The sequence below is a fragment of the Podarcis gaigeae genome (genome assembly GCF_964106915.1).
Source record: "Podarcis gaigeae genome assembly, chromosome: 1".
Classification (NCBI taxonomy): domain Eukaryota; kingdom Metazoa; phylum Chordata; class Lepidosauria; order Squamata; family Lacertidae; genus Podarcis; species Podarcis gaigeae.
Window position 1 is genome coordinate 83,138,997 of NC_139678.1, and position 23,717 is coordinate 83,162,713.

Here is a 23,717-nt window from a genome sequence, read left to right on the forward strand (position 1 = left end):
AGAGAGATAACTGTAAATCTGAAACTATATGGGATTACACACATGAGACAGGAACTTTACAGAGCTGATGGATTCCACTTGTCAGACTTAGGGAATGACATTATGCTCTCTGATGATGATGATGATGATGATAATTTCTTATTTATACCCCACCCATCTGGCTGGGTTTCCCCAGCCACTCTAGGCGGCTCCCAACAGAATATTAAAAACACAATAAAACATCAAACAATAAAAACTTCTCTAAACAGGGTTGCCTTCAGATGTCATCTAAAAGTCAGATAGTTGTTTATTTCCTTGACATCTGATGGAAGGGTGTTCCACAGGGTGGGCATCACTACTGAGAAGGCGCTCCGCCTGGTTCTCTGTAACCTCATTTCTTGCAGTGAAGGAACCACCAGAATGCCCTTGGAGCTGGACCTCAGTGTCCAGGCTGAACGGTGGGGGTGGAGACGTTCCTTCTGACCTTCATAGGGGGTTAAGAGTAGTGGAGGAAGAAGCACTAAATTATCCTTTTCCTGTTGCAGGTGTGAACGGGAAAGGAATGGATTGAAATGGATGATGGGTTCCTTGAGGCATGTTTGAAGTAAACTGTGATTCCAGAGTATTTCACGCTTTGTGACGTCATGGTGAAGGGTATGGCTCACTGTTGAGCTTAACCTGTGTCTCTCATTTTGGGTTTTGCAGTCTTGATGGGCCATGAATCAGGAAGGAGTTCCTCCTCACCTTTAAGGGTGTGGTGCGACAGGTACATGTCCATCTGCAAACCCATTACACAGCTATCATGAGCAAAAGTGCCGTTGGATGAGGAGGGAATTATGGCTGAGTGCAGTTCACATTCAATGGTACAGACTCTCCTCATTATACATCTCTCCTCCTGTGGGCGAAATGAAATTGACCATTATTTCTGTGGTGTCCACCCTTTATTGAAATTTGCATGCCCTACTGTGGCAAGGGGAGTTGGAAATTAAAGCCAGCTTGACTCCCTTCAGTGTAGGCTTACCCAGTTAACAGACTTAGGAGCCTGATAAAATTTGAAGATGCTTCTGTACATGGTTATTATTTATAAGTTGAGTATGTTCTTATATTTAATAAAGTGGTCCTCATTCTATGCCATACTTGGTATTCTGCCTCATTATTTCCAGTTTCCTAACATAAAAGCACACTTTCTTCTTTTGGGAGTAGGGAATGGTTTTGAACAGAAAATAATTCCATAGCTCCAATATTGTTTTCTCTACCATCAAGGGAAAACAACTCAAGCCATTAACAACCAACTGATTTTGTGCTCAGGGAACTAAAGCTCTTGACATCAGGCAACCTAGTATAAATGTACCAACACTTTCAGACCCTTGTATCTTTCTGAAATGAGAAAAGGGCATTATTTAGAGACATAAATTTAAGGTAAGTATTAACTAGCAGGATGAGAAAGTTGAATTTTGCTCTGTTGGAAAGGTTGACAAAAGGGTTGTGACTGAGTAGAAGACGAGGAAACAAAGATGTTTCCCAATGCCACTACAGCATTTACTAAAGTTGCAGTTGCAATAATCAAACTTTAATTGGTCTAGCTGTCACCTAAAGCTTTCAGCCGTAATCTGGTGCCCAGTGACCCCATTAAATTCAGTGAGATTTACTTTTGAGTATACATGTACAGGATTGCTTTCTCAGTGAGGCACAAAGCTGACGAGCTCACTCAATTAATTTAACCTGTTTGTTTTAACCTGTTTGTGGTGCATTACTGTGAAAAAATCAGTATGAAAGAATCAGTATGAATGATGACTTCTCCTAACAATTGGCCACAGATTTCATTTGATGAAGAAAAAAACCACAGTTAGGTTACATTTGTTTCAATATAATCAAAAAACATGATGTCAAGATGGTTATTATTATTATGAAAAAGTCAGTCAAATGCTTTAAATTCAGAATGCTGATAACACAAATTGTTTAATCAGTTGGCAGCTGTAATAATTGGAGAGCTTCTGGTTGTGCTGTGGCCTGCCACACTACATCTGGTGGTAAGCTAGGCTAAGCCAGGCCTTTTTCAGTTGCAGAATCTAGTCTCTGGGATCTCACCCCATGCCCCATATGAATTAAAGGTAGGTACCAGCTATGCTGAGTTTTAGGTGCCTCATTAAAATGCATTTATTAACCCAGATTTTGTTGGTAACTGGCACCAAACTTTGAGAAATTATCTGGAAATTGCTGTCTCTAGTGCCTTCACTGCCCAGTATTTTTAATTTTCTTACAATAATTAAGATTCTTGGGAGAGAAATTCTGAAAGAGAAGAGGAGAGGAGGAAGAAGAAGGAAGAGGAGGAGAAGCATGACATGAATCAACCGTAACATGACCTTCATGCTCTCATTTGAACTATAATAATGGAGATTACTGGGGAAAGGTCCACCTTTCCCCCCAAAACTGATGATATTTCTGCTTTAAAATTATAATTCAATCATATTTTTTTCATGAACAATAACCACATACCTTTTAAAATTCAAATCCAGCCAGGTGGACAGGGTATAAATAATAACATTATTTTTTAAAAAAACATTGTGAATGATGTACACTGGGCACTGAAATATTATTTCCACCCTCTCAAATAACAGAATATGTACACATAGATATACATATAGAGAGACAGATATATCAAGTGCTTGCAAGTGCACATGGATGGGAACAATTGCACTATGGTGGATGAGTTCATTCTTGCGGGATTCACAGATCAATCCAAGCTGCAGATCACCCTCTTCATTGTCTTCTTGCTGATCTACATTATCACTGTGATGGGAAATATTGGGATCATTGTAATCGTGAGGACTTGCTCTCAGCTTCAGACGCCAATGTATTTCTTCATTAGCAACTTATCCTTCCTGGACCTGTGCTATTCCTCTGTCGTAACACCCAAGATGCTAGTGAGTCTTTTATCTCATAGAAAAACCATCTCCTACTCTAGCTGTTTCACCCAATTGTTTTTTTATATTATTGGTGCAACAACGGAATGTTACCTCTTGGCTGCCATGGCATACGATCGCTATGTGGCCATCTGTAACCCACTGCTCTATACCGTCATTATGTCTCGAAGGCTATGTATTTTGTTGGTCTTTGCTTCTTATGTAGCTGGGTTTATAAATGCATTAGTAAATACAGGATTTACCTTAACAGTGTCCTTTGGTGACTCTAATGTAATCAACCATTTCTTCTGTGATTGGCCACCATTGATTCAGTTGGCTTGCTCTGATACCAGTCTCAACCAAATCCTTGTTTTTGCTATTGCTGGATTTAATGAGGTTACCACCACATTGGTAGTTCTCATCTCTTATGCCTGCATCTTCTCTACCATCCTCAGAATACGTTCCAATGACAGCAAGTGTAAAGCTTTCTCCACCTGTACTTCTCATCTGACCACCGTCAGTCTGTTCTATGGGACCCTCCTCTTTATGTACTTGAGACCCAGATCCAGCTATTCTATGGAACAGGATAAAATAATTGCTGCGGTCTACACCGTGTTGGTCCCTTTGGTGAATCCCCTGATCTATAGTCTCAGGAACAAGGATGTGAAAGAAGCTTTCATGAAAGGAATGGGAAGACTGAGGATTACTTTAGCAATCATCTGCTAGGTAGAACCCAAAGAATAGGGAGGGGAGAATATTTTAAAATGAAAGAAAAATTGTGAGTAAAAAATAATCACACTCTGAACAAGCCCAATGAATTTAACAGATTTAAATAATGTACATCCAGTGACTTCAAGAGCTCTATTCTCTGAGTATGACAGCTGGAGATCATCCATATTTCATTATTTCAAAATAGAGAATCATACAAACTTTCAGAATGTGACGAAATGAAAAAAAATGAACATTTGTAAATACAAAATATACAGTAAAGAAAAATATAAGAACATAGCAACATAGCAGTACATATGTAGAAGGTTCTAAGTTATTAGAGTGGACATTGAGATTGTATTGTTACCAGACTAACCCAGACAAAGACACAGATATGAGGAACAAACATACACTCATGAGAATACAGTTATTCAAAACAAAGAAATGGTTGCACATTGGCTTCAAATCTGTCATTCAAATAATTTATTAATAAAAACCAACTCTGTGAACTTGTCATCTTTTGTCTTTCACTTAGCTCAATGTTTCATTCAGCTCTGGAGAATATGTGTGTTTTGTTGACATACAAAACTCTCTTTACAAATGTAGTTTTTTCTGTGATGCTCATTTTAAAGAATAAATTTTGAATAAATAAATAAATGTGAGTCATTAAATACAACAAGTTATGGTTGCTGTTGTTCAAAAATATTATGAAACACTATTATTTTTTTACAGTGGAAGGATGCGAGGGGGAACACACACACACACACGGAACCCTTTTGAGCAAAAAAAAAGTGAATAAGGGACCTGACTATGGTCCATAACAGTGGAACTCGTGGGCAGCTAATAAAGCTACATCTCGGGAGACAAAAAAATGTACTTCCTCACACACTTCATGGAATTCACTAACACAAATGTACTGGTGGCCACCAACAAGGACAGTTTTCAAAGGGGATTAGATACATAAAAGAGGATCAGGCAAATTCATGGAGGATAAGTTGCTCAGTGGCTACTAGTTATTGTGGCTATAAGTCACCTCCAGTATCAAAGGCCACATATTTCTGAAACCATGTTCCTGGGTTCCAGCTCAAAGGTATAGCCTATGTGCATTCAGCAGGCTTCCCCCCTACAGACATGCCCCCAACATGTGGACAGCAGAGGGTGGGGCCAGCAGAGGATTTGGCTGTAGGAGTGGAGCTAGCATGCAAATTATTATTATTATTATTATTATTATTATTATTATTATTATTATTTCTTATTTATACCCTGACCATCTGGCTGGGTTTCCCCAGCCACTCTGGGGGCTCCCAACAGAATATTAAAATACAATAGTCTATTAAACAGTAAAAGCTTCCCTAAACAGGGCTGCCTTCAGATGTCTTCTAAAAAGCTGGTAGTTGTTGTTCTCTTTGACATCTGGTGGGAGGGTGTTCCACAGGGCTGGTGCTATTACGAAGAAGGCCCTCTGCCTGGTTCCCTGTAACTTCGCTTCTCACGGGGAGGGAACCGCCAGAAGGCCCTTGGCGCTGGACCTCAGTGTCCGGGCAGAACAATGGGGGTGGAGATGCCCCTTCAGGTATACTGGACCGAGGCCGTTTAGGGCTTTAAAGGTCAGCACCAACACTTTGAATTTTGCTCGGAAACGAACTCAGAGCCAATGTAGGTCTCTGCTTCCCCCCCACATAATGGAGAAAATAACCCTGGAGGGAAAACACACAGCAATGTGCATAAAGATGTATACAGTACTTTAATTTCTTTTAATTTCTATTATTTGTATACTAGGGTTGACATATTCCTAAAAGTGAAAATCTGGACAGAGTTGTTGAGCACAAATCCTTCCAGACGCCATTTTTTTCAGAGCGATTCCTGGATGAATGGCAGCCATATTGTCAGTGCAGGATTTACATATAAGCTAAAGAAGCCTCTCTTGGGGCCCCCAAAAAAGTTAAAGGTAAAAAACTGGATGTACATTTCCAAAATATAAGATAAAAAACAAATAAAATAAAACCTACATACAGCAACAGTGTTTTGTGTCGTGTAGGCTCCTATGATGTAAGTAATAGTCCTATCTGCTAGCCTTCTCCCTAGAATATCACTGGTTTGCTCATTTCTATATATAGGGTGCCTACATTCTGCATGGACTGGTTGTATGGCAACATATGCAAATGGCTTTAGATACCTATTAGGTCCATAAATTACCATATAGCATATATTCAACACAAAAAAACAGTGACAATTTGTTGTTAACAAAGGACAGCTGGACACATAAAGGGTCCCGTTACCATCAGTAGCTTAGGGCCTCATCAAACCTAAATCCAGCCCTGCATATTGTATACCACTTTTCACCAAAGGCAGTTCACAACATACAAAATACAAAATGAGAGCACAAAATACATAATAAAACAAGAACAAACCAATAACAACCCCCCTAAAAAACCCAAAAAACACCCCCACCCACACATTTAAAAGGCCAAACGCTGGGTTACAGAGGAACATTTTCATCTGGCACCTAAAGATATGTAGTGAAGGTGTCAGGGAAGCCTTGATGTGTGTTTGAGAGGATGGAGTGTTTTCTAAGGATGGGTAACAAATGCATAAACTTTTAGTATGAGCACACACTGCAACAGCAAGCTCATGGTAGGAAAGTGAGAAGGGGGTGTGTGGAGCCAACCCCCTGGTGTCGGCCTTGCTATTGCTTTCCTACATTGAGCTAAGGCAGGACTGGTAAGCCAAGAGGTTGAGGTGACATGGTGACTCACTCTCTTTTCTTTTCTTTTCTTTTCTTTTCTTTTCTTTTCTTTTCTTTTCTTTTCTTTTCTTTTCTTTTCTTTTCTTTTGTTGCTTTATTCTTGTAACTTTCTTGATTGCCCACTTTAAAATAAAGTCGTAATTGGGCTTTTAGCTAATATCCAGTATGCCTTATTAAAAACTGCTTGTTGCATGGATAGGGAAATTACACAATCCATATGTAGAGAGAGAGAACATGATAACAATATTTATAGTTTGTGTAATGACAACTAACAGCGCTCGGCGAACTGGACTTCTGCCCTGTCAGAGACATGCTCGTGATGTTCAATAAAAGCATTTATTTGACCAGCATTTTAATATGGCAAAAACTAATGTGCCCTGATGTGTTTGGGTGGTAGCGGGGACTATTCCATGGATAATCATGGCTAGATCTACATCAAAAGGGCTACATGGGTCAGGAAAATAAATGCTGCATAATCTGTCCCTGGGAGAATCAACCTAACAAGCTCATTTGAGAGGGAAATAAGATGTGTGTGTCTAACTAAATTCCTTGCTATAGCTGCTTATTTTCCTCTATAGATGTGTGTGTGTGTATTTATTTATTTGTCTGCAGCAATTAAAACCAAAGGTATGCAAGCAATGTCAAGGGAATACTGAATCTTTAGGGGTATGATTCTGCCTTTCTATTATTTAGAACCTCATGCAAGGAAAATAGAACAATAAAAAACATCAATTAATATCCATGAAACGTTCTCATGATTGGGTTGTATTCTGTGTTTGTCTAACTCAGGGTAAACCCATTAATAATTTCTTCAGCCACTGGAGGCAGATTTTCTTTGGCCAAGCTGCATGAGATCTAGAGCCACACTTTCATTCTACCTACACCATTCTTGTATGATCATTGATCACAATGTAGAAGTCACTTGAAAATGGGCTTCAAATATTGTATGTAGCAAGTGTCATAATCTGTAGAGTAGCTTGCACTGAGAAATGTTACCTACTGAATAGAGTTTCCATGATACCTTTTACAACAGAAATGGGAACAACTTTCATGATATTTTTTTCTGCCCTCCAAAATTTTCCCCAATATTAATTGTGATTTTGAGATGAACTTCTGGAGAGACGCCCACCCCCCACCCCCCCTGCCGTGGAAGAAGCTGCCCAGAAAAAGCATCTGCTTTTGTACAGTTCTGAACAGTCTTCAGCCCAGACACATTCAGGCAATACAATAGACCTGTGACTTATGCATCATTTACAGTGGTGGTTTTGCACGTGTGGCAGGAAAATAAATGGAGAACAGGAGGGAAACAGTCAGAACAGGACATTTGAGATCTCACACACTCTTTCCAGGCTCCGGTAAGCAAGGTGGAGGGCTTACAAAGTCTTTTCACACTGGAAAGACTTTTAAGACTTTAACCTGCTTACTGGGCTCTGAGGAGGACCCTCAAGGCCTCTGGAAGGCTGTGGAAAGCTCCTGCGAGATCTTGGATGGCCTTGCAAGCCTCCCACAGCCCCAGAGGTTGGTATAATCATGCAGGGGTGGTTCCTGAGGTCTTCCTGACATCACAGTACTTTGTGTGCAAACTTCCAGAATGTAACCTTTGCCAAAGTTGCATAAAGTATTGTGCATGCCTTCACGGCTTTCTGCAGTTTTGGTGCTACTCCACTTCCTAATCAAATAAGCCTTCTTCAACCTCATAATATAAAGGTGGTCATCAAAATCTACCATATTTTTAAATGTGGAACAATGGTTCCTAAATAAATACTGTTCCCATTCTAAGTTTGATTCATATTTCTGCTTTTATTTTGCAATGTTCTAAAATGAATACATATATAGATATATCCAGCTATCCTTGGAAAATATGGTATAGATCTCAATATTTGTTGTATGCATGCATCTTCTAGACCCTCTTCCAGAAATGGATTACCCCATTTCTTGCAAAGAACACTTTTTATGAACATATGACCATAAGGAATAACTTTGTCTATGTTGCAACTGCAGCTGGTCACCAGAACAGCAAACAAGAAGGAGTCCTAGAATTTAGCACTTTCCTAGTCTTGGGTCACTAGATGCTGTTCAACTACAACTCCCAGCATCCATGACCCTTGGCCATGCTAGCCACTGTTGTTCAACAACATTGGGGACCTAAGGTGGGAGGGCTCCTCTTCCCTAGATCCACATGCTACCTGAGGGGCATCAGCCTTTTGAAGGCACCTTTCACTTCCTTGTTCCTCAGGCTGTAAATCAGGGGATTTAACATGGGGATCACTATTGTGTAGAATACAGAAGCAATTCTGTCTCTTTCCAAAGAATGGCTAGCATTTGGCTGGCAATATATGAGGAGAATGGTAGCATGGAATATAGTGATGGCTGTGAAGTGAGAGGCACAAGTGGAGAAGGCTTTGTATTTTCCTTCATTGGTGCGAATCCTGGATACAGATATAATAATGAAAATGTAGGACATGAGAATGATCACTATGGTGCTAGTCTCCACAAAGGTAGCAAAAATGAAAAGTAACATCTTATTGATGCTGTTGTCAGAGCAGGATATAGCTAACACTGGGGAAATGTCACAATAGAAGTGATGGATGACATTTGGCCCACAGAAAATTAGCCTAAAAGCAGAACAAGTGTGAACTAGGGCACAAACCATGCCACACATGTAAGAAAGAGCTACCAGTTGGGTGCAGAGCTTTCTAGACATGGCCACGGTGTACAGCAAGGGATTACAAATGGCCACGTAGCGATCATATGCCATCACAGCCAAGAGGTAAGATTCAGCCACCACTAAATTAACAAAGAGGTACATCTGTACTGCACAAGCAGAGAAAGAAATTCCTTTGGCCTCAGATATGATGTCAACGAGCAATTTGGGTGTGATGGATGAAGAATAACAAATGTCAATAAAGGACAGGTGACTGAGGAAGAAGTACATGGGAGTGTGGAGTCGCACTTCAAGCCGGATTAGGAGGATGATGCCAAAATTCCCCACCAAGGTGACAACATAGATTGTGAGAAACACCATAAAGAGGAGGATCTGCAGCTCTGGGTGGTCTGTGAAGCCCAGGAGAATGAACTCTGATACCAAAGTGTAATTTCCTTTCTCCATTCCTTTGAGATCATGCTTTATCGCTAAGAATTGGGGAAGATGGTAGTGGATACAAGACTGTTGACTCAAAAATCAGCTTTGAACAAGATTATCTGTTGACATATTATTTTGCCAATGAAGCGTGCCGCAGTAAAGGCTTCATGTTGACACCTCTGTGCATGGTCTGGGTAGAGCCTTGTGAGCTGGATAGAGAGATCTGGATGACTTAAATGATCCTGTAATTGGTTTGAAAGGGAACCAGATTAATCTAAAGGTTCATCACTATGAAATATTCTATATTCATACGTGGATATGTTTTTGTTGTTTTATCATTTCTTATTTGCTGTCCTGTGTGAGGAAGGATAGCATATAAATTTAATTAACAAAGAAATAAAATGCAAGAAGCATATTAAATTCAAAGTCCACTCACTACATTTTTTATTTATTTTTACTTCAAAGGATGCTTTTGTTTCTCATGTTTTTAGCATGTGATTAAAAATATCATTCTAGAAGAAAACTCAGCTGGAAAAAATACTGTGTGCAAAAATATTTATGAAACAGGTCAATTTAATATCAGTATTAAAAACTATTAGAATGCTGACTATGGGAAAGGTGTATTTTTCACAAATCTTACTAGACAACCAAGGGATGGACCTATTGAAGTCTTTACAACATTTATTTACTGATCAAATTAGAAATGGGTACATGAAGTTGCTTCCAGGTTACATAGCTAGTGTTATAGTGAGCACAGAATGTGAAAGGAGAAGGAAAATCTCCCGCCAGTTGTCTAAATCTGGGGTAAAGTTTATGAAAAGCTATGTGGCTATTGGGAGAGTTAATACTGAAGGGAAGGTCTTTGCCTCTGAAGGATCCTGGAAGAAAAGAGAGGGTTCCAGTTCTGCTGAGAACTGTTTTTAGTTGCAGTGGCCAAAATTTTCTGGGACCAATCCTAACTTTGTTCCTGCCCTTCTTACCTGTCTGATCCTTATCATGGGAAGCCGTGAAGGAAGAGAGAAGATGCTCTTCCTTGAATTCAAAAGCAAATGCTACTTGTGTGTGTGGGAGCTGTTTTTCATTCACTTTTATGGCCTTTGGGGTTTAATCTCTGGAGCAATCTGAGAATTCCCCATCTTGGAGAAAAGAAACATTATGACAAAACTTTAGTTGCAATGCTTTTTTTCTAGAAAAAAATGGGTGCTGGTACTCACCATGAAGTTGTTATAGCAAGTGCCACACTTTTTAACAACAACAAAAAGAGATGCCAGTACTGAAAAAACCCCGCTGTATCAGTTGTATTATTATTATCTGTGCTTTTTTTTTCTTTTAAAAATATGTTTAAGGCTACTCTCATTTTCCTACTCACATTGAAATGTTTCGGGGTATGCGTACCCCTGAGTCCCCCCCAGAAAAAAGCACTGATTATTAAAATGCACAGTTATCTTTAAAGGAACAAATAATACTGATACCATTCCTTGCTCCACCAGCCCCAGGTTCCACTCTTGCCCCTGACTTACAGGACCAGAGCGTTGGGCGGTCTATTTTCTAATGAAACCTAGAGATTCTTTGAACATGGGTTCTCAGGACAGTGATACCTTGGAAGTCAAACAGAATCTGTTCCAGAAGTCCGTTCGACTTCCAAAATGTTTGGAAACCAAGGCGCGGCTTCCAATTGGCTGCAAGCAGGAGCTGCGGAAGCCCCATTGGACATTTGGGTTCCAAAGAACGTTCGCAAACCGGAACACTCACTTCCAGGTTTGCGGCATTCAGGAGCCAAAACATTCAACTCGCAAAGCAAGGTACGACTGTAAAGTGAAGTACAGTCATACCTCGTTTTGCGGCCAGGATCTGTCCTGGAGTCCTGGCCGCTAGCCGAAAAGGACACAGGGCAAAGCAATGCATCTGCGCACACGCACGGAGCAGTTTGTGCTTCTGTGCATGTGCGAAGCACAATTTAGCGCTTCTGCGCATGCTTGAGCGGCAAACCCGGAAGTAACCCGTTCTGGTACTTCCGGTTTTGCCGCAGACGTTTGCTGGAATGGACGCTAGACAAGGCGGACATTTGCAGAGGTATTACTGTACAGCATAGGCAAGCTGCAGCTCATGCGAATAAATGTCGAAACTGAATTAAACTTTGGCTATCTTCTGTTGGGCTTGTATAGCTCTATTTAGGCATTCCACTGCACACAGCTGTAATTGTGTGGAAAGTCAGAGTGGTGCTATACCTGGTTATCTACCCCCAGCCCTATGAAGAGGCAGACATGGAGGGCAAAATATCCACTCCTCTATTAAACCATGCTGCAGCTGCATTTAAATGGAGGGCAAAGTGCTTCACAGAGCACTTTAGCAAACCAATTAGGATAGCTTAAGGACTCCAATTGGTGTGAAGCTGGTTTGAGAAACAATGCATCAAATAGTAGCATTGTATAAGAAAGTACTAGATACATGTGTATTTTGGGTAATGTCATGTGAACATGTCCAGCACTGGAAATGCGGTTGAGTACACAGTGAATGGGAGTCTGAACACAGCCTAAGTTGCAGTCTTAAGGAGCTCCTTATGCCAATGGAGAAAAGTTAAGCTTATAAAACTAATTAATTAAACTTGTTTATGTGGCAGTTCATCATCAAGGATAACTTATTCTTCAATGTAGGACATACAGTAGATAGGAATAATATGTGGCACCATAGCAGTCTTGTGTACCACATGCTACACCAATGACCTAATACCAGGACCTGTGTGCAAAGATGCAGGGCTGTCATATGAACTAATGAGTTAAGTTCTGGATCGTTTCAAGGAGATTTTCCCCTAAGACAAAAATCCTCTTGTGCTTTCATCTTCCAACCTACCGCAGAAAAACAAAGTCCAAGTGCAGCAACAACTTGGAAAAGAAACAAACAAATTCAGAATCATTGTGCCCTTGGGGTGAGGCCACGGTATAGGCACTCTTAGGGAGAGAAACAAGTATTTCCAGTGACTCGTGGTTTCATACAATAAACAATGCTGAGAGCTTGCTGAGGAGCCATTTTCATGCCTCTTAAAGGTCCAGTTAAAATTTAAAAATCTGATCTTGTTTCCTTTCTTAGAAATATCTTATTCCAAAAGTTTTATATGTATATGATGATATATCGCTTGATGGTGATATTTGTGCATTTGGATATGAATGGCGAGAAGCCTCAAGTGGAGCATAAAATAGCAGCGAAAATATTTAAAGACATGGAAATAGAAAGCAAATCAGAAACATTCTAAATTGATGAAGATGTTTTTTTCTGCCAAAAGTTTAATGTATATATTAACCAGTAAATATATGTTTTAATACTCAAACTAGGGGGTGTCAAAGACACGGCTAAAGGTTTTGCCAGGAGATGTGGAGAAAAGGTAGGATTTGAAATATGGACGAGAATGGCAGGATTTGGAAATGGCTTGGATATAGGAGAAGGAAGGAGATGAGTTGGAGATGATTCCAAGCTTGGACACAAAGGAGTTGACCTTGTAGACTATTACAGCATTAGCAGCCAACTAAAATAAAATACGGTATTTTTTCTTCCAGCTCCAATGCCATCAAGTGACAGAGACAGACAAAGACTGTGAGAACAGCATTGAAGGAATGTCTGAGGGAAATGGCTCTTCGGGAACAGACTTCATCCTTTTAGGATTTACAGATCAGCATGAGCTCCAGGTGTTGTGCTTTGTGCTCTTCTTTGCCATTTATATTTTCACTGTGGCTGGGAATCTCGGCATGATTGTGTTAATCAGGATGGACCTTCAGCTCCACACACCCATGTACTTTTTCCTTAGCCATCTTTCGTTCCTAGATGTGTGCTATTCTACTACAATTGTCCCCAAGACCTTGATGAATTCTTTAGCAAACAGCAAATCCATTTCTTTCTCTGGATGCACCATTCAGCTCTTCTTCTTTGCAGCTTGTGCTACCACTGAGTGCTACCTGCTAGCTGCCATGGCCTATGACCGTTATGTTGCTGTTTGTAACCCTCTGCTGTACGCGGTTGTGATGTCTCATAAGCTTTGCATAGGGCTAGTGGCTGGGGCGTACGCTGCTGGCGTGATTAGCTCAGCCACACACACCATTTCCATCTTTCGCCTGCCATTCTGCCATTCTCGTAGGATCAACCATTTTTTCTGTGACGGGCCTCCACTCCTAACTCTGGCCTGCTCAGACACACATTTCAATGAGATGCTGCTTTTTGCAGTTGTTGGGTTCAACATCATAGTCACCACTGTTATCATTCTAGCATCGTACTTGTCTGTCCTCACCACTATCTTGAGGATCCGGACAATGGAAGGGAGGCACAAAGCCTTCTCCACCTGTGCCTCCCATTTGGCCTCTGTTGCTTTGTACTATGGGAGTTCCCTCTTCATGTATTCACGGCCCAGCTCAAGCTATTCCCTAGATCAGGACAAGGTGGTTTCTGTTCTATACTCAGTTACAATCCCCATGTTGAACCCTCTCATCTACAGCATGAGGAACAAGGAGGTGAAAGATGCCCTCATAAAAGTGAGAGGCAGATTCCTTTCTTGGTGACTAAAACTGCACAGTAAGATGGGGGGGGGTGTCATACATTTTTCTGATGCAAGAGCCAGGCAGCATGGCTAACCAAATGTCTGGTGGTCTCAGGGAAGAGGTGGGGAAGCTGTGAGCCTCCAAATGTTGCTGGACTCCAGCTCCCATTGTCTTTGACCATGAACCACGTTGGCTAGGGCTGATGGGAACTGGAGTCCAACAACATCTATAGGGCCACAGGTGGTCCACAAGTGGGGAATTCCCACAGGATCTGCCATCACATAATATGTTGGAAATGCTGCCCTCTTTAAGAAATACGTTCCTGCCCTGTTCTTGACTTGGTACAGGAATCTCTGTGTGATTTTTGTTGGCTTGTATTGTACAGAATCATCTATTCCACTTGCATGATGTGCAATACATTGGTCTTTTATACTTTTTGATAAAGTTAGATGTCACCTCTGTGCAAAGAGGAAGTAGAAGGGAGGGGGGAATCCACATTTGAGTGCCATAATAACCACATCCCCAACTCTGCTCTGTTTCTTTTGAGAGTCTGCTGCTGATGTCTCAAACTGAAAGGACAAATATGAGCTGTGTAAGGCCTTTGGTATGATGGGGAAAGGAGTCTGCTTCTTTTTCTGATGGTGTGTTTCACATAAGTGAGTTTGACCTTTACTGCCTTTTCTACAATTAAGGTTCCCAGAGTAATTGCACTGGAATGCTTTTAGTCCTGTACAATTTATCTTGACAGATTAAAATGGATTAAATCACACCAGTCAGGTTTCATAGTGCTATGTGAAGCAGGCAATTAATGAGTGGTTGCTCTTTCCCATCTTTAGGTTATTGTGTAGTTAATGATAACCTCTGCCTTTTGGGATGAGCACCAAAGTTGTAAGAAGCCCAGCTTCAGTATTAAGTCTCATACTCCGGTTAACCTTAAGGACAAACGCCAGTATAACAAAAGAAAATTGCATATATAGAGCAGGTTATATAAATGAAGGACATGTTAATGAACTTTTTATGTGTTGCTTTGCTGTAATCTATACAAAATCCCAGTAAGGTAAATTGGTATTATTAACCCACATTGTGGACTGAGGGAGAGCAGCTTGCATAAGTCTACCTGGTCAGCTGAAAATCAGACCTTCCATGACTTTGCTTATAGCACTTTGTAAGTCCTGACAGTCACCTAGTTGTCCTAGCACTGTGTGATTGACACATGGACACCACCTTCCTGTCAAGCTTGGCCCATGGGGAATGGGAGAGGTGAGAAGGAAGCCCGCTGGGCAGCTCCAGTTCCTCACCCCAGACCTAGTGAGATGATGGTAGAAATGTATTCCTGAAGGGGAGTTCCCGATTTATAACCCAGTCACTCAGCCACTATGCTATGTCAGCATTCAGTAAGCTAATTTATCAACATGAAGCTTTGGGTAGTACTTTTAGGTAAATAGGTCCACTAGCTGAGGATGAATTCTTTCTTCTGCCTCTCAGTTAGATTTAACTGTGGATTTTATTCAAGTGCTCTAGCCTTGTTATGTAAAGTCCTTAAGCACGTCCTTCATTTAAACGTATCAGTAATCTAACAGAAGTATCCATGCTTCCGATCACATTATGTATAATTTTAGAGATCAAATGAATTGTTTTTATTTTTGGAGAAGACTCTGGACTGTTCCCCTCAAGACAAAAAAAGTTACGTTAGTTAAAGTTCTTCCTGGAATAAAGGTCCTACAAAATGGTGCTGGGGAGCTGTGGCTTTAAACTGTGTCCTTTGACAGGGAGCCACTGAAGGGTTCCATCCTGTCTCTCGTCTAATGTGGGGAAGCTGCTGAGCTCAGTTATCTGTATGAAGCTTACTAACCCTGAAAGTGAGACCATTCTTGGTCCTGGCACTTATCCTGATATAATGTTGAGTGATTTATCTCTGCCTTGGAAATATGGTCTGTGTTGCTTGTAAACCTGATCAATAAAGTTGTGGGTATTGATAAGGAGTTGCCTCATGGTCTATCTTCTAGCTGGTTCAGTAAATATGGGAATGACAACTTCTGCATCTCTGGGTCTTTCTTACTCCTCTGAGATCAAGTCCCTCACATTAGTAAACAGTATATCTTTCCAATTAGTATAACAGTGTTTGTTCCCATATTAATACATGCAAAAGGGATTTAAAGGCAAAAGGAATTTAAGGCACAGGGGAAGAAAGATATAGCTCTTTTGCCAACCTCAGCTGACTGCCAACTGGCTTCAGTGAGATCAGCAGCACACTCTATAGCTGCTGTGATAATTATTTACTTGAGGACTTATTTACATTACGATAAAATCACCAAACCACAGAAACGATATGGTACTGAAGTCTGGCAGTGAGGCACTTCCACTGTCAAGTAACTTTCTTCACATTAATTAAGGTAGGTAGATAGTACATGATCACAACAGATCAGATGAGTTGTCTCCTTACTGCCCTCGGACAGTGCGTATGACTGGGGATAGAAATGGTGGCTGAGTGTATTTGTGGGGATCTGTGTGTGAATGTATATATATATGAAAGGGTGTGTACATGAGAGAATGGTGTTTGTGTGCGTGTGTAGGCGAAGATGAATACTACTTGTGAATGGGGTATCTGATAGGTCAGAAACATAAAAGAAGCAGACTCTGACCTCTCCCATGGCACCTTCCCCGCAAACTTGCTGGATCTTAACTCAGTGAGACTAGCAGAATTTCATGCCTGCTTTGGACATCCTGGACCAGTGTGAGAATAGTAGTATAAAGCACTAAAATATATAGCTGTGTGATTCTTAAAACATTGACTTAAATCCGTACCACAATCTGATGCCTGTTTACCCTGAAGTAACGCCTACTGAATGATTTGGGGATTACTTCAAAGTAATAAGGCATAGGATTGCAGCTTCAAAGCATTTTTAAAAGATGACAGTTGCATATTAAATGATCTAATCTGAAAATGATTTTTAAAAAGATGCATATTCACAAAACTAGATATTAGTGCAAATGAAGAAAAAAAAATAGATTTCCCCTAAAATGTATCCGCTAATGAACTATGGGAGTAACATTTGTTAAAATATATAACTATTCTTTGTAATATCACTAGGTATTATGATAATTTTTTTTATATTTGCAGATTGAGGATAAAGAAGAAATTCATGCTCTACAAGCTATGGCGCACAAGTACCCTGTAGGAATTGGTAATCACAAAAATACTCATTATTAAGTACAGTGATACATTCTGACATTTGGGGTTATGACTTCTGAAGATATATCAGCACACTCTATGTCCAACTGCCTCCGTCCACGCAAACCCTTAATATCTGACAAGGGGGTGGAGAAGTCAAATGAACTCTTCACAGAGCAAAATGTCAAAATAGGAAGAGCACGACTCTGCAGACTTCACTTTCTTCCCCATCTGAAGGTACACAAAGATCCATGTTCATTCACCATAACTATAGCAGGAATAAATCAGCTACAAAAATGTCTACGGAAAATACCAGTGTTGTGTCTGAATTTATTTTTGTGGGATTTGCAGATGTACCAGAACTGAAGATTCCCATCTTCACATTGTTGCTGCTGATCTATATTATCACTGTGGTGGGCAACCTAGGGATGATTTTGCTGATCAGAATGGACTCTCAGCTGCACACCCCCATGTACTTTTTCCTCAGTAATCTGGCTTTCTTAGATTTTTGCTATTCTTCCAACATCACCCCCAAAGCTTTAAGAACTTTACTATCAGAGAAGAGAAACATTTCTTTCGTGGGTTGCTTCATCCAACTGTATTTCTTTGTTGCTCTGGTAGGTACAGAGATCATGCTTTTTGGGCTGATGGCTTATGACCGCTATGTGGCCATCTGCAACCCTTTGTTGTACACTTCAATCATGTCACACACCCGATGTGTCAAGATGGCTGGCGGAGCATTCACAGCCGGCTTCTTGAACTCAATCATTCATACCACTTTGGTAGGTACTTTGTCTTTTTGCCAGTCTAATGAAATCAACCATTTCTTCTGTGAGATCCCCCCACTACTCAAGCTCTCATGTTCTGATACATCCATAGCTGAAACACTAGTTTTCATGTGTGCTGGAATCAATATGTTAGGCTCTCTCTTGATAATCCTGAGTTCTTACCTGTACATCCTTTTCACGGTGCTCCAGATGAAGTCAGCCAAGGGCCGCAAGAAAGCCTTTTCCACCTGCATCTCCCATCTGATTGCTGTGATCATATTCTATGGAACGACTATATATGTCTATTTACAACCAAGTTCCAACTATTCAGAGGATCAGAATAAAGTTGTGTCAATGTTCTATTCCTTTGTCATCCCAATGCTCAACCCCTTAATTTACAGTCTGAGGAACAAGGAGGTGAAGGAGGCAATGAAGAGAGTGATGGATAAGAATGCATTTTCACATTTACTATAAAATACTATATCAACAGACTGTCGAATTAATTAGATTGCATGTTAGATTTTATTCAAGTCCTCTAGCCTTGTTATGTAAAGTACTTAAGCATGTTCTTCATTTAAACATATCAGTAATGCAACAGAAATGTCTATGTTCTTTGCCATAATTTTTAACATTTTAGAGAACATATGGCTCCACATTGTATTTGGAGAAGATTGCCAGGTATCCACCCTGATACAATGAGCATTGAGCTATTAGAAAACACACCCCAAAAAGAGGCCCTCAAAATTTGCAAAAAAAAGAGCAATGCAGCAATGGCAGTAGAGCTGAATGCATTTGTTCCCAAATTAGACTAAAATCGGTGGAAAACCTGGGGTCCTCCAGATTTCTTTGGACTCTGATTTCCTTCATCCACACCCAGCATCTAATCCTTCTGGACCGCAACGGTAAGAAGTTTTTTTGGGGGGGACACAACATTTTTCTGTGTGGTTATGCTGCTTCCTGAAGTACAAGGTGGTCTGGGTACTGTTCCGCTAAAATGTGACCTTTGACTCTGAATGGTTCCATCTTCTCTCCCATGCTTTTGACATCTACCTGAAGAAGTTAGCTATAGTTTGGGGGTGGGATGTCATCACAATGCTGATGACACCAAGCTCTTACTTATTGCTTCCACAATTCAATCCTGGGAAGGCATTGCAAATTTTTAAATTTTCTACTTTTGGAAGAAAATCAATTGAAATGTAATCAAGGTAGGACAGAAGTAATCTTGGTTGGCCATTTTACTGATCTTGGAGGAAGTACACAGACTTTTCTCAACTCTGTGTACAGAGGTGTACTTATATTCAAAAAGATAGAATATACATTTCTGAAAGAATCTAAAGAACTAGGGTGGTTTGTTTCATACTTCACGTGGTATTAGAAGGTTTTATCTACAGGGCTAAAGGGAGGGTGAAAGAGTTTATGCTATCGGGAGAAGCAGCTGAGCTGAGTTTATCCCTGCCCTGGAAATGTGGTCTGTGTTGCTTGCAAGCCCAATCAAAAAAGTTGTATCTGTTAATGATCTACCTTTTAGAAATCTTTAAGAAAATATTTTAGTTTTATATTATGCTGCTTTGACTGTATACTCTATATTTGACTTTCTTCAGTTAGCTTTATTTATGTTTTATAGATTTAATTTGCTGTAAACCACTTTGAGATTTTTCTTAAAAATATAGAGTGGTATAGAAAATAAATGAATAAATAAGTTAATGGCAACTTCTGAGGCTCTGGATCTTTCTTAATCCTTGGAGATCAGGTTCCCTGATAAACAGTGTATGCTCCAATTAGTATGAAAATGTTTGTTCCCATAGGAATGCTTGCAAGAGGAATTTAAGGCACAGTGGCAGAAAGATATAGTTCTTTTGTTAACCTCAGCGGATGGGATAGACCTGACCCTGAATGAAATCAGTCACACACTCTTTGCTTACTAGGACGATAACTTTATTGATTACTTAAAGGTACATTGTAGCTAAATCACTGAGTCGCAGAAAGAAAACACTTCTGAAGGTTGGTGGTGGGGCACTTTCACTGTCAAGTGATTTTCTTCGTAGTCATACAGGTAGGTAGTTTCTGATCCCATCAAGTTACATGTGTTGTATCATTATTGCGCTTTTACAGTGCTTCTGACTGGGGATATGAATGGTGAATGTGTGTGAGTGTGTGTGTATACTTTCTCTGTGTGCGGTGAACACACACATATATATGAAAGAGTGTGTGCATGAGAGAATGGGTTGCGTATTTTTAGGGATGGGTGAATACTGCTTGATGTGAATGGGGCATTTGGGTAGTTAGAGTGTGAGATGTGGGGGAGGGGAGTGAACAGTGTATATATGTGAAATGGGAGGACTTCAGTGAAGGTATCAGATGGAAACATCCTCCAAAGAAATTTTAATACTGTTCCAGGCAGTCCAAATCTCCACATGGTGGGAGATTTTAGGGGTTCCAGCAATTTTTCAGGGTTCTTTTTCCTTGGAATGAAGCTCAGTGAAGACTGTGGTGCATGTAGGATATCTAGTTTCATTTAGACACAAACAGTATATAACCTGAGCATAAGATGGAGGGGCTCACAGCATTAACACCCCAACAGATATTGTTTGTCTATCAATCCCAGCTTTGGATATAGCACAGTTCCAGCATGTCTCTGTTTCTCCAGCTCCCAGCCTGCTTCTAGCTCAGTACACACCCACCCACCAGACTATTGTTTTCCTCTCTAGCAGCTAGGTGAGCACAAGTGAATGAAAGGCCCCCCTATTAGTCTGGAAGGCACTGTCACCTAGTGGTAGCCTAGCTCATTCGTTTTGGATGCCGAAGAAGGGGTCAGCTTAAGGGGTCAGCTAAAGCCATTCTATTACAAGGAAACTTCTCTGACTAGATCAGCTATCTCCTCAGTTAGATTCTAACCCTCACTGGGTACGCAGAGCTCCCTGATGCTTAGCGGCTGTTTCCCACTTTACTTTTCATGGCTGCCTTACTCTGTCTAATGGCAGGGCTGTCTTTAAACCAGACACAAACATAAGAGTTCTCCCTCGAGCAGAAGATGTGCAAGTGGCAGCCCCCTGGTAAGCCTGCATAGTCCATATATGAGAATTGCATCTTAAATTCTCAAACCTGAAAATGAAAAGAAAGCAGATGCAAATTCATACAGCAAAATATTGCGTGAAAAGGCGGAGTCCCCAGATCCCGCGCGGTCCCCCCGTCACGTGGAATAACGACTCAAGACAATGTGCTATGGGATTAAATTGGCCACAACTTTATTAAATTTCAAATGTGGGTAGACCTTGGCTCAGGCATTGGGCGTTCTCCCTCCCCAGTCCCCAGCCGGGGACCTAAGGAGCATCAGGGTTATCCAGTGTGGGGGGGGATGGGCCGGCTCTGGAGAACATATGTTCAAGCAGAGATAGCCACCCCCGTTACGCCTCCGCAGGGGAGAGCAATGACGACCTTTCGGCATACGGCCAAAGCCTCCCTTCAAAAACCCCTTTAATGGGGAACCCTGGTATCGCCTCTGCAAAGAGGAAGGTGGACTAAAGGATTCTGCCCAAGGCCTGATACTGCCAAAGTTGTGACGTTTTGCTCCAGGAAAGGCGAAACCTGCCAATGCAGGGAAATTCCTTTCCGGCCCTTTAACAGCGACCTTAACGTAGCAGCGCCCGCATACCTGTGAAGAAAAATTAACCTGCGAAACCTGTGAAGAAAAGTTAACCTGCAAAATAACACTAACTGAGGGTGGGTAGGGTGGGAGAAGCTCTGGAGCCAAGTGAGGATTACCAGGTAAGATCCTCCCTCTATTGTGTGGGCAAGTAATCCCTCCCCTACCTGGCCTGGTCTCCTTGGCAACACTTCCCCCAGGTGGGATTGGACAACTGACTGAGGTAGGCGGAGACCTCCAGGTATCCCACCTGGGGGAAGGCAAAGCCAAGTCTATGCTGTTGGGGCCGCTCCAGATCTAGGGGCTGCACGCGTCCACGCAAAGGGCGCCCCCCTGTTTTAAGTGGGGAGTGGTCATTACTGTAAATTTTAAAGATAGATAATGGATTTTCAAGAAAATTGAAAAGAAACTTGTTTAAGCAATGGAAGGTTCCAAAATGATATTTGTTAAATTATAGAAATATTGCTTGCAATATCCCTAGACGTTAAGATGTGGCTTATTTTATTTTATATCTGCAGATTGAGAAGAAAAAGCAAAATCATGCACTACAAGGTAAGGCACACAAGCAGTTGGTACATACTGACCACCCAAGAAATGCCCTTTACTTAGTACAGCCAGACTTTTTTGGTTATGACTACTGAAGGTCTATCATTTGCTCTTCCCAGCTGAATCCATTCTCTCCTCCAACTGAAATCATATAAAGATCCATGTTCATTCGAAATAAAAAATAGCAGGAGTAAATCAGCTACAAAAATGTCCACAGAAAATACAAGTGTGTCTGAATTTATCTTTGTGGGATTTGCAGATGTACCGGAACTGAAGATTCCCATCTTCACATTGTTGCTGCTGATCTATGTTATCACTGTGGTGGGCAACCTAGGGATGATTTTGCTGATCAGAATGGACTCTCAGCTGCACACCCCCATGTACTTTTTCCTCAGTAATCTGGCTTTCTTAGATTTTTGCTATTCTTCCAACATCACCCCCAAAGCCTTAAGCAATTTCCTATCGGAGAGGAGAACCATTTCTTTCCTGGGTTGCATAATCCAACTGTATTTCTTTGTTGCTCTGGCAAGTACAGAGTTCATGCTTTTTGGGCTAATGGCTTATGACCGCTATGTGGCCATCTGCAACCCTTTGTTGTACACATCAATCATGTCACACACCCGATGCGTCAAGATGGCTGGGGGAGCATTCACAGCCGGCTTCTTGAACTCAATCATTCATACCACTTTGGTAGGTACTTTGTCTTTTTGCCAGTCTAATGAAATCAACCATTTCTTCTGTGAGATCCCCCCACTACTCAAGCTCTCATGTTCTGATACATCCATAGCTGAAGCACTAGTTTTCATGTGTGCTGGAATCAATATGTTAGGCTCTCTCTTGATAATCCTGAGTTCTTACCTGTACATCCTTTTCACGGTGCTCCAGATGAAGTCAGCCAAGGGCTGAAGAAAGCCTTTTCCACCTGCATCTCCCACCTGATTGCTGTGATCATATTCTATGGAACTGGCCTGTTTATATATTTGCAACCTAGTTCCAACTATTCAGAGGATCAGAATAAAGTTGTGTCAATGTTTTATGCCTTTGTCATCCCAATGCTCAACCCCTTAATCTACAGTCTGAGGAACAAGGAGGTGAAGGAGGCAATGAAGAGAGTGATGGATAAGAATGCATTTTCACACTTACTATAAAATACTATATCAACAGACTGACAGTCAAATCAGTTCGATAACATGTTGGATTTTATTCAAGTCCTCTAGCCTTGTTATGTAAAGTATTTAAGCATGTTCTTCATTTAAACATATCTGTAATGCAACAGAACTGTCTATGTTCTTTGCCATACTGTATTTTCAAACATTTTAGAGAACATATGGATCCCCATTATATTTGGAGTTGATAGTCAAGTATTCACCCTGATACAATGAGCATTGAGCTATTAGAAAACACTGCTCAAAAAGAGGCCCTCAAAATTTGCAAGAAAGAAGCAATGCAAAAATGATGGTAGAGCTGAATACATGTGTTCCCAAATTGATTAAAATGGGTGGGAAACCTGGGGGCCTCCAGATTTCTTTGGACTCTAATTTCCTTCATCCACACCCAGTGTAGAATCCTTCTCGACCATAAGGGTAAGAAGGTTTTGGGGAAGAAGAAAAAAACATTGTTCTATGTGGTTATGCTACTTCTTGAAATA

General features: G+C 40.9%; 4 protein-coding genes and 1 pseudogene across 5 annotated transcripts; 4 read left to right on the forward strand and 1 right to left on the reverse strand.

Annotated features, from left to right (window-relative positions):
• Positions 1 to 2,657: 2,657 nt before the first annotated feature.
• LOC310852291 (olfactory receptor 5AR1-like) lies at positions 2,658 to 3,608 on the forward strand (the record flags this gene model as incomplete). The annotated part of the gene is made up of 1 exon (XM_083755609.1): positions 2,658 to 3,608. One exon carries the CDS (start codon positions 2,658 to 2,660, stop codon positions 3,606 to 3,608), a length of 951 nt encoding a protein of 316 aa, XP_083611735.1.
• Positions 3,609 to 8,518: 4,910 nt separating this feature from the next.
• Positions 8,519 to 9,445, reverse strand: LOC310826756 (olfactory receptor 5L1-like; the record flags this gene model as incomplete). The annotated part of the gene is made up of 1 exon (XM_083702047.1): positions 8,519 to 9,445. The coding sequence occupies one exon, from the start codon at positions 9,443 to 9,445 to the stop codon at positions 8,519 to 8,521; it is 927 nt and encodes a 308-aa protein (XP_083558173.1).
• Positions 9,446 to 13,026: 3,581 nt separating this feature from the next.
• On the forward strand, positions 13,027 to 17,152 carry LOC310852296 (olfactory receptor 5AP2-like; the record flags this gene model as incomplete). Its single annotated transcript, XM_083755626.1, has 2 exons — positions 13,027 to 13,935; positions 17,063 to 17,152. 2 exons carry the CDS (start codon positions 13,027 to 13,029, stop codon positions 17,150 to 17,152), a joined length of 999 nt encoding a protein of 332 aa, XP_083611752.1.
• A 257-nt stretch (positions 17,153 to 17,409) lies between these two features.
• LOC310826545 (olfactory receptor 5F1-like) lies at positions 17,410 to 18,354 on the forward strand (the record flags this gene model as incomplete). The annotated part of the gene is made up of 1 exon (XM_083701623.1): positions 17,410 to 18,354. One exon carries the CDS (start codon positions 17,410 to 17,412, stop codon positions 18,352 to 18,354), a length of 945 nt encoding a protein of 314 aa, XP_083557749.1.
• Positions 18,355 to 22,276: 3,922 nt separating this feature from the next.
• Positions 22,277 to 23,217, forward strand: LOC310826557 (olfactory receptor 5F1-like; annotated as a pseudogene). Its single transcript has one exon. The product of its transcript is annotated as an olfactory receptor 5F1-like (transcript).
• Positions 23,218 to 23,717: the final 500 nt, after the last annotated feature.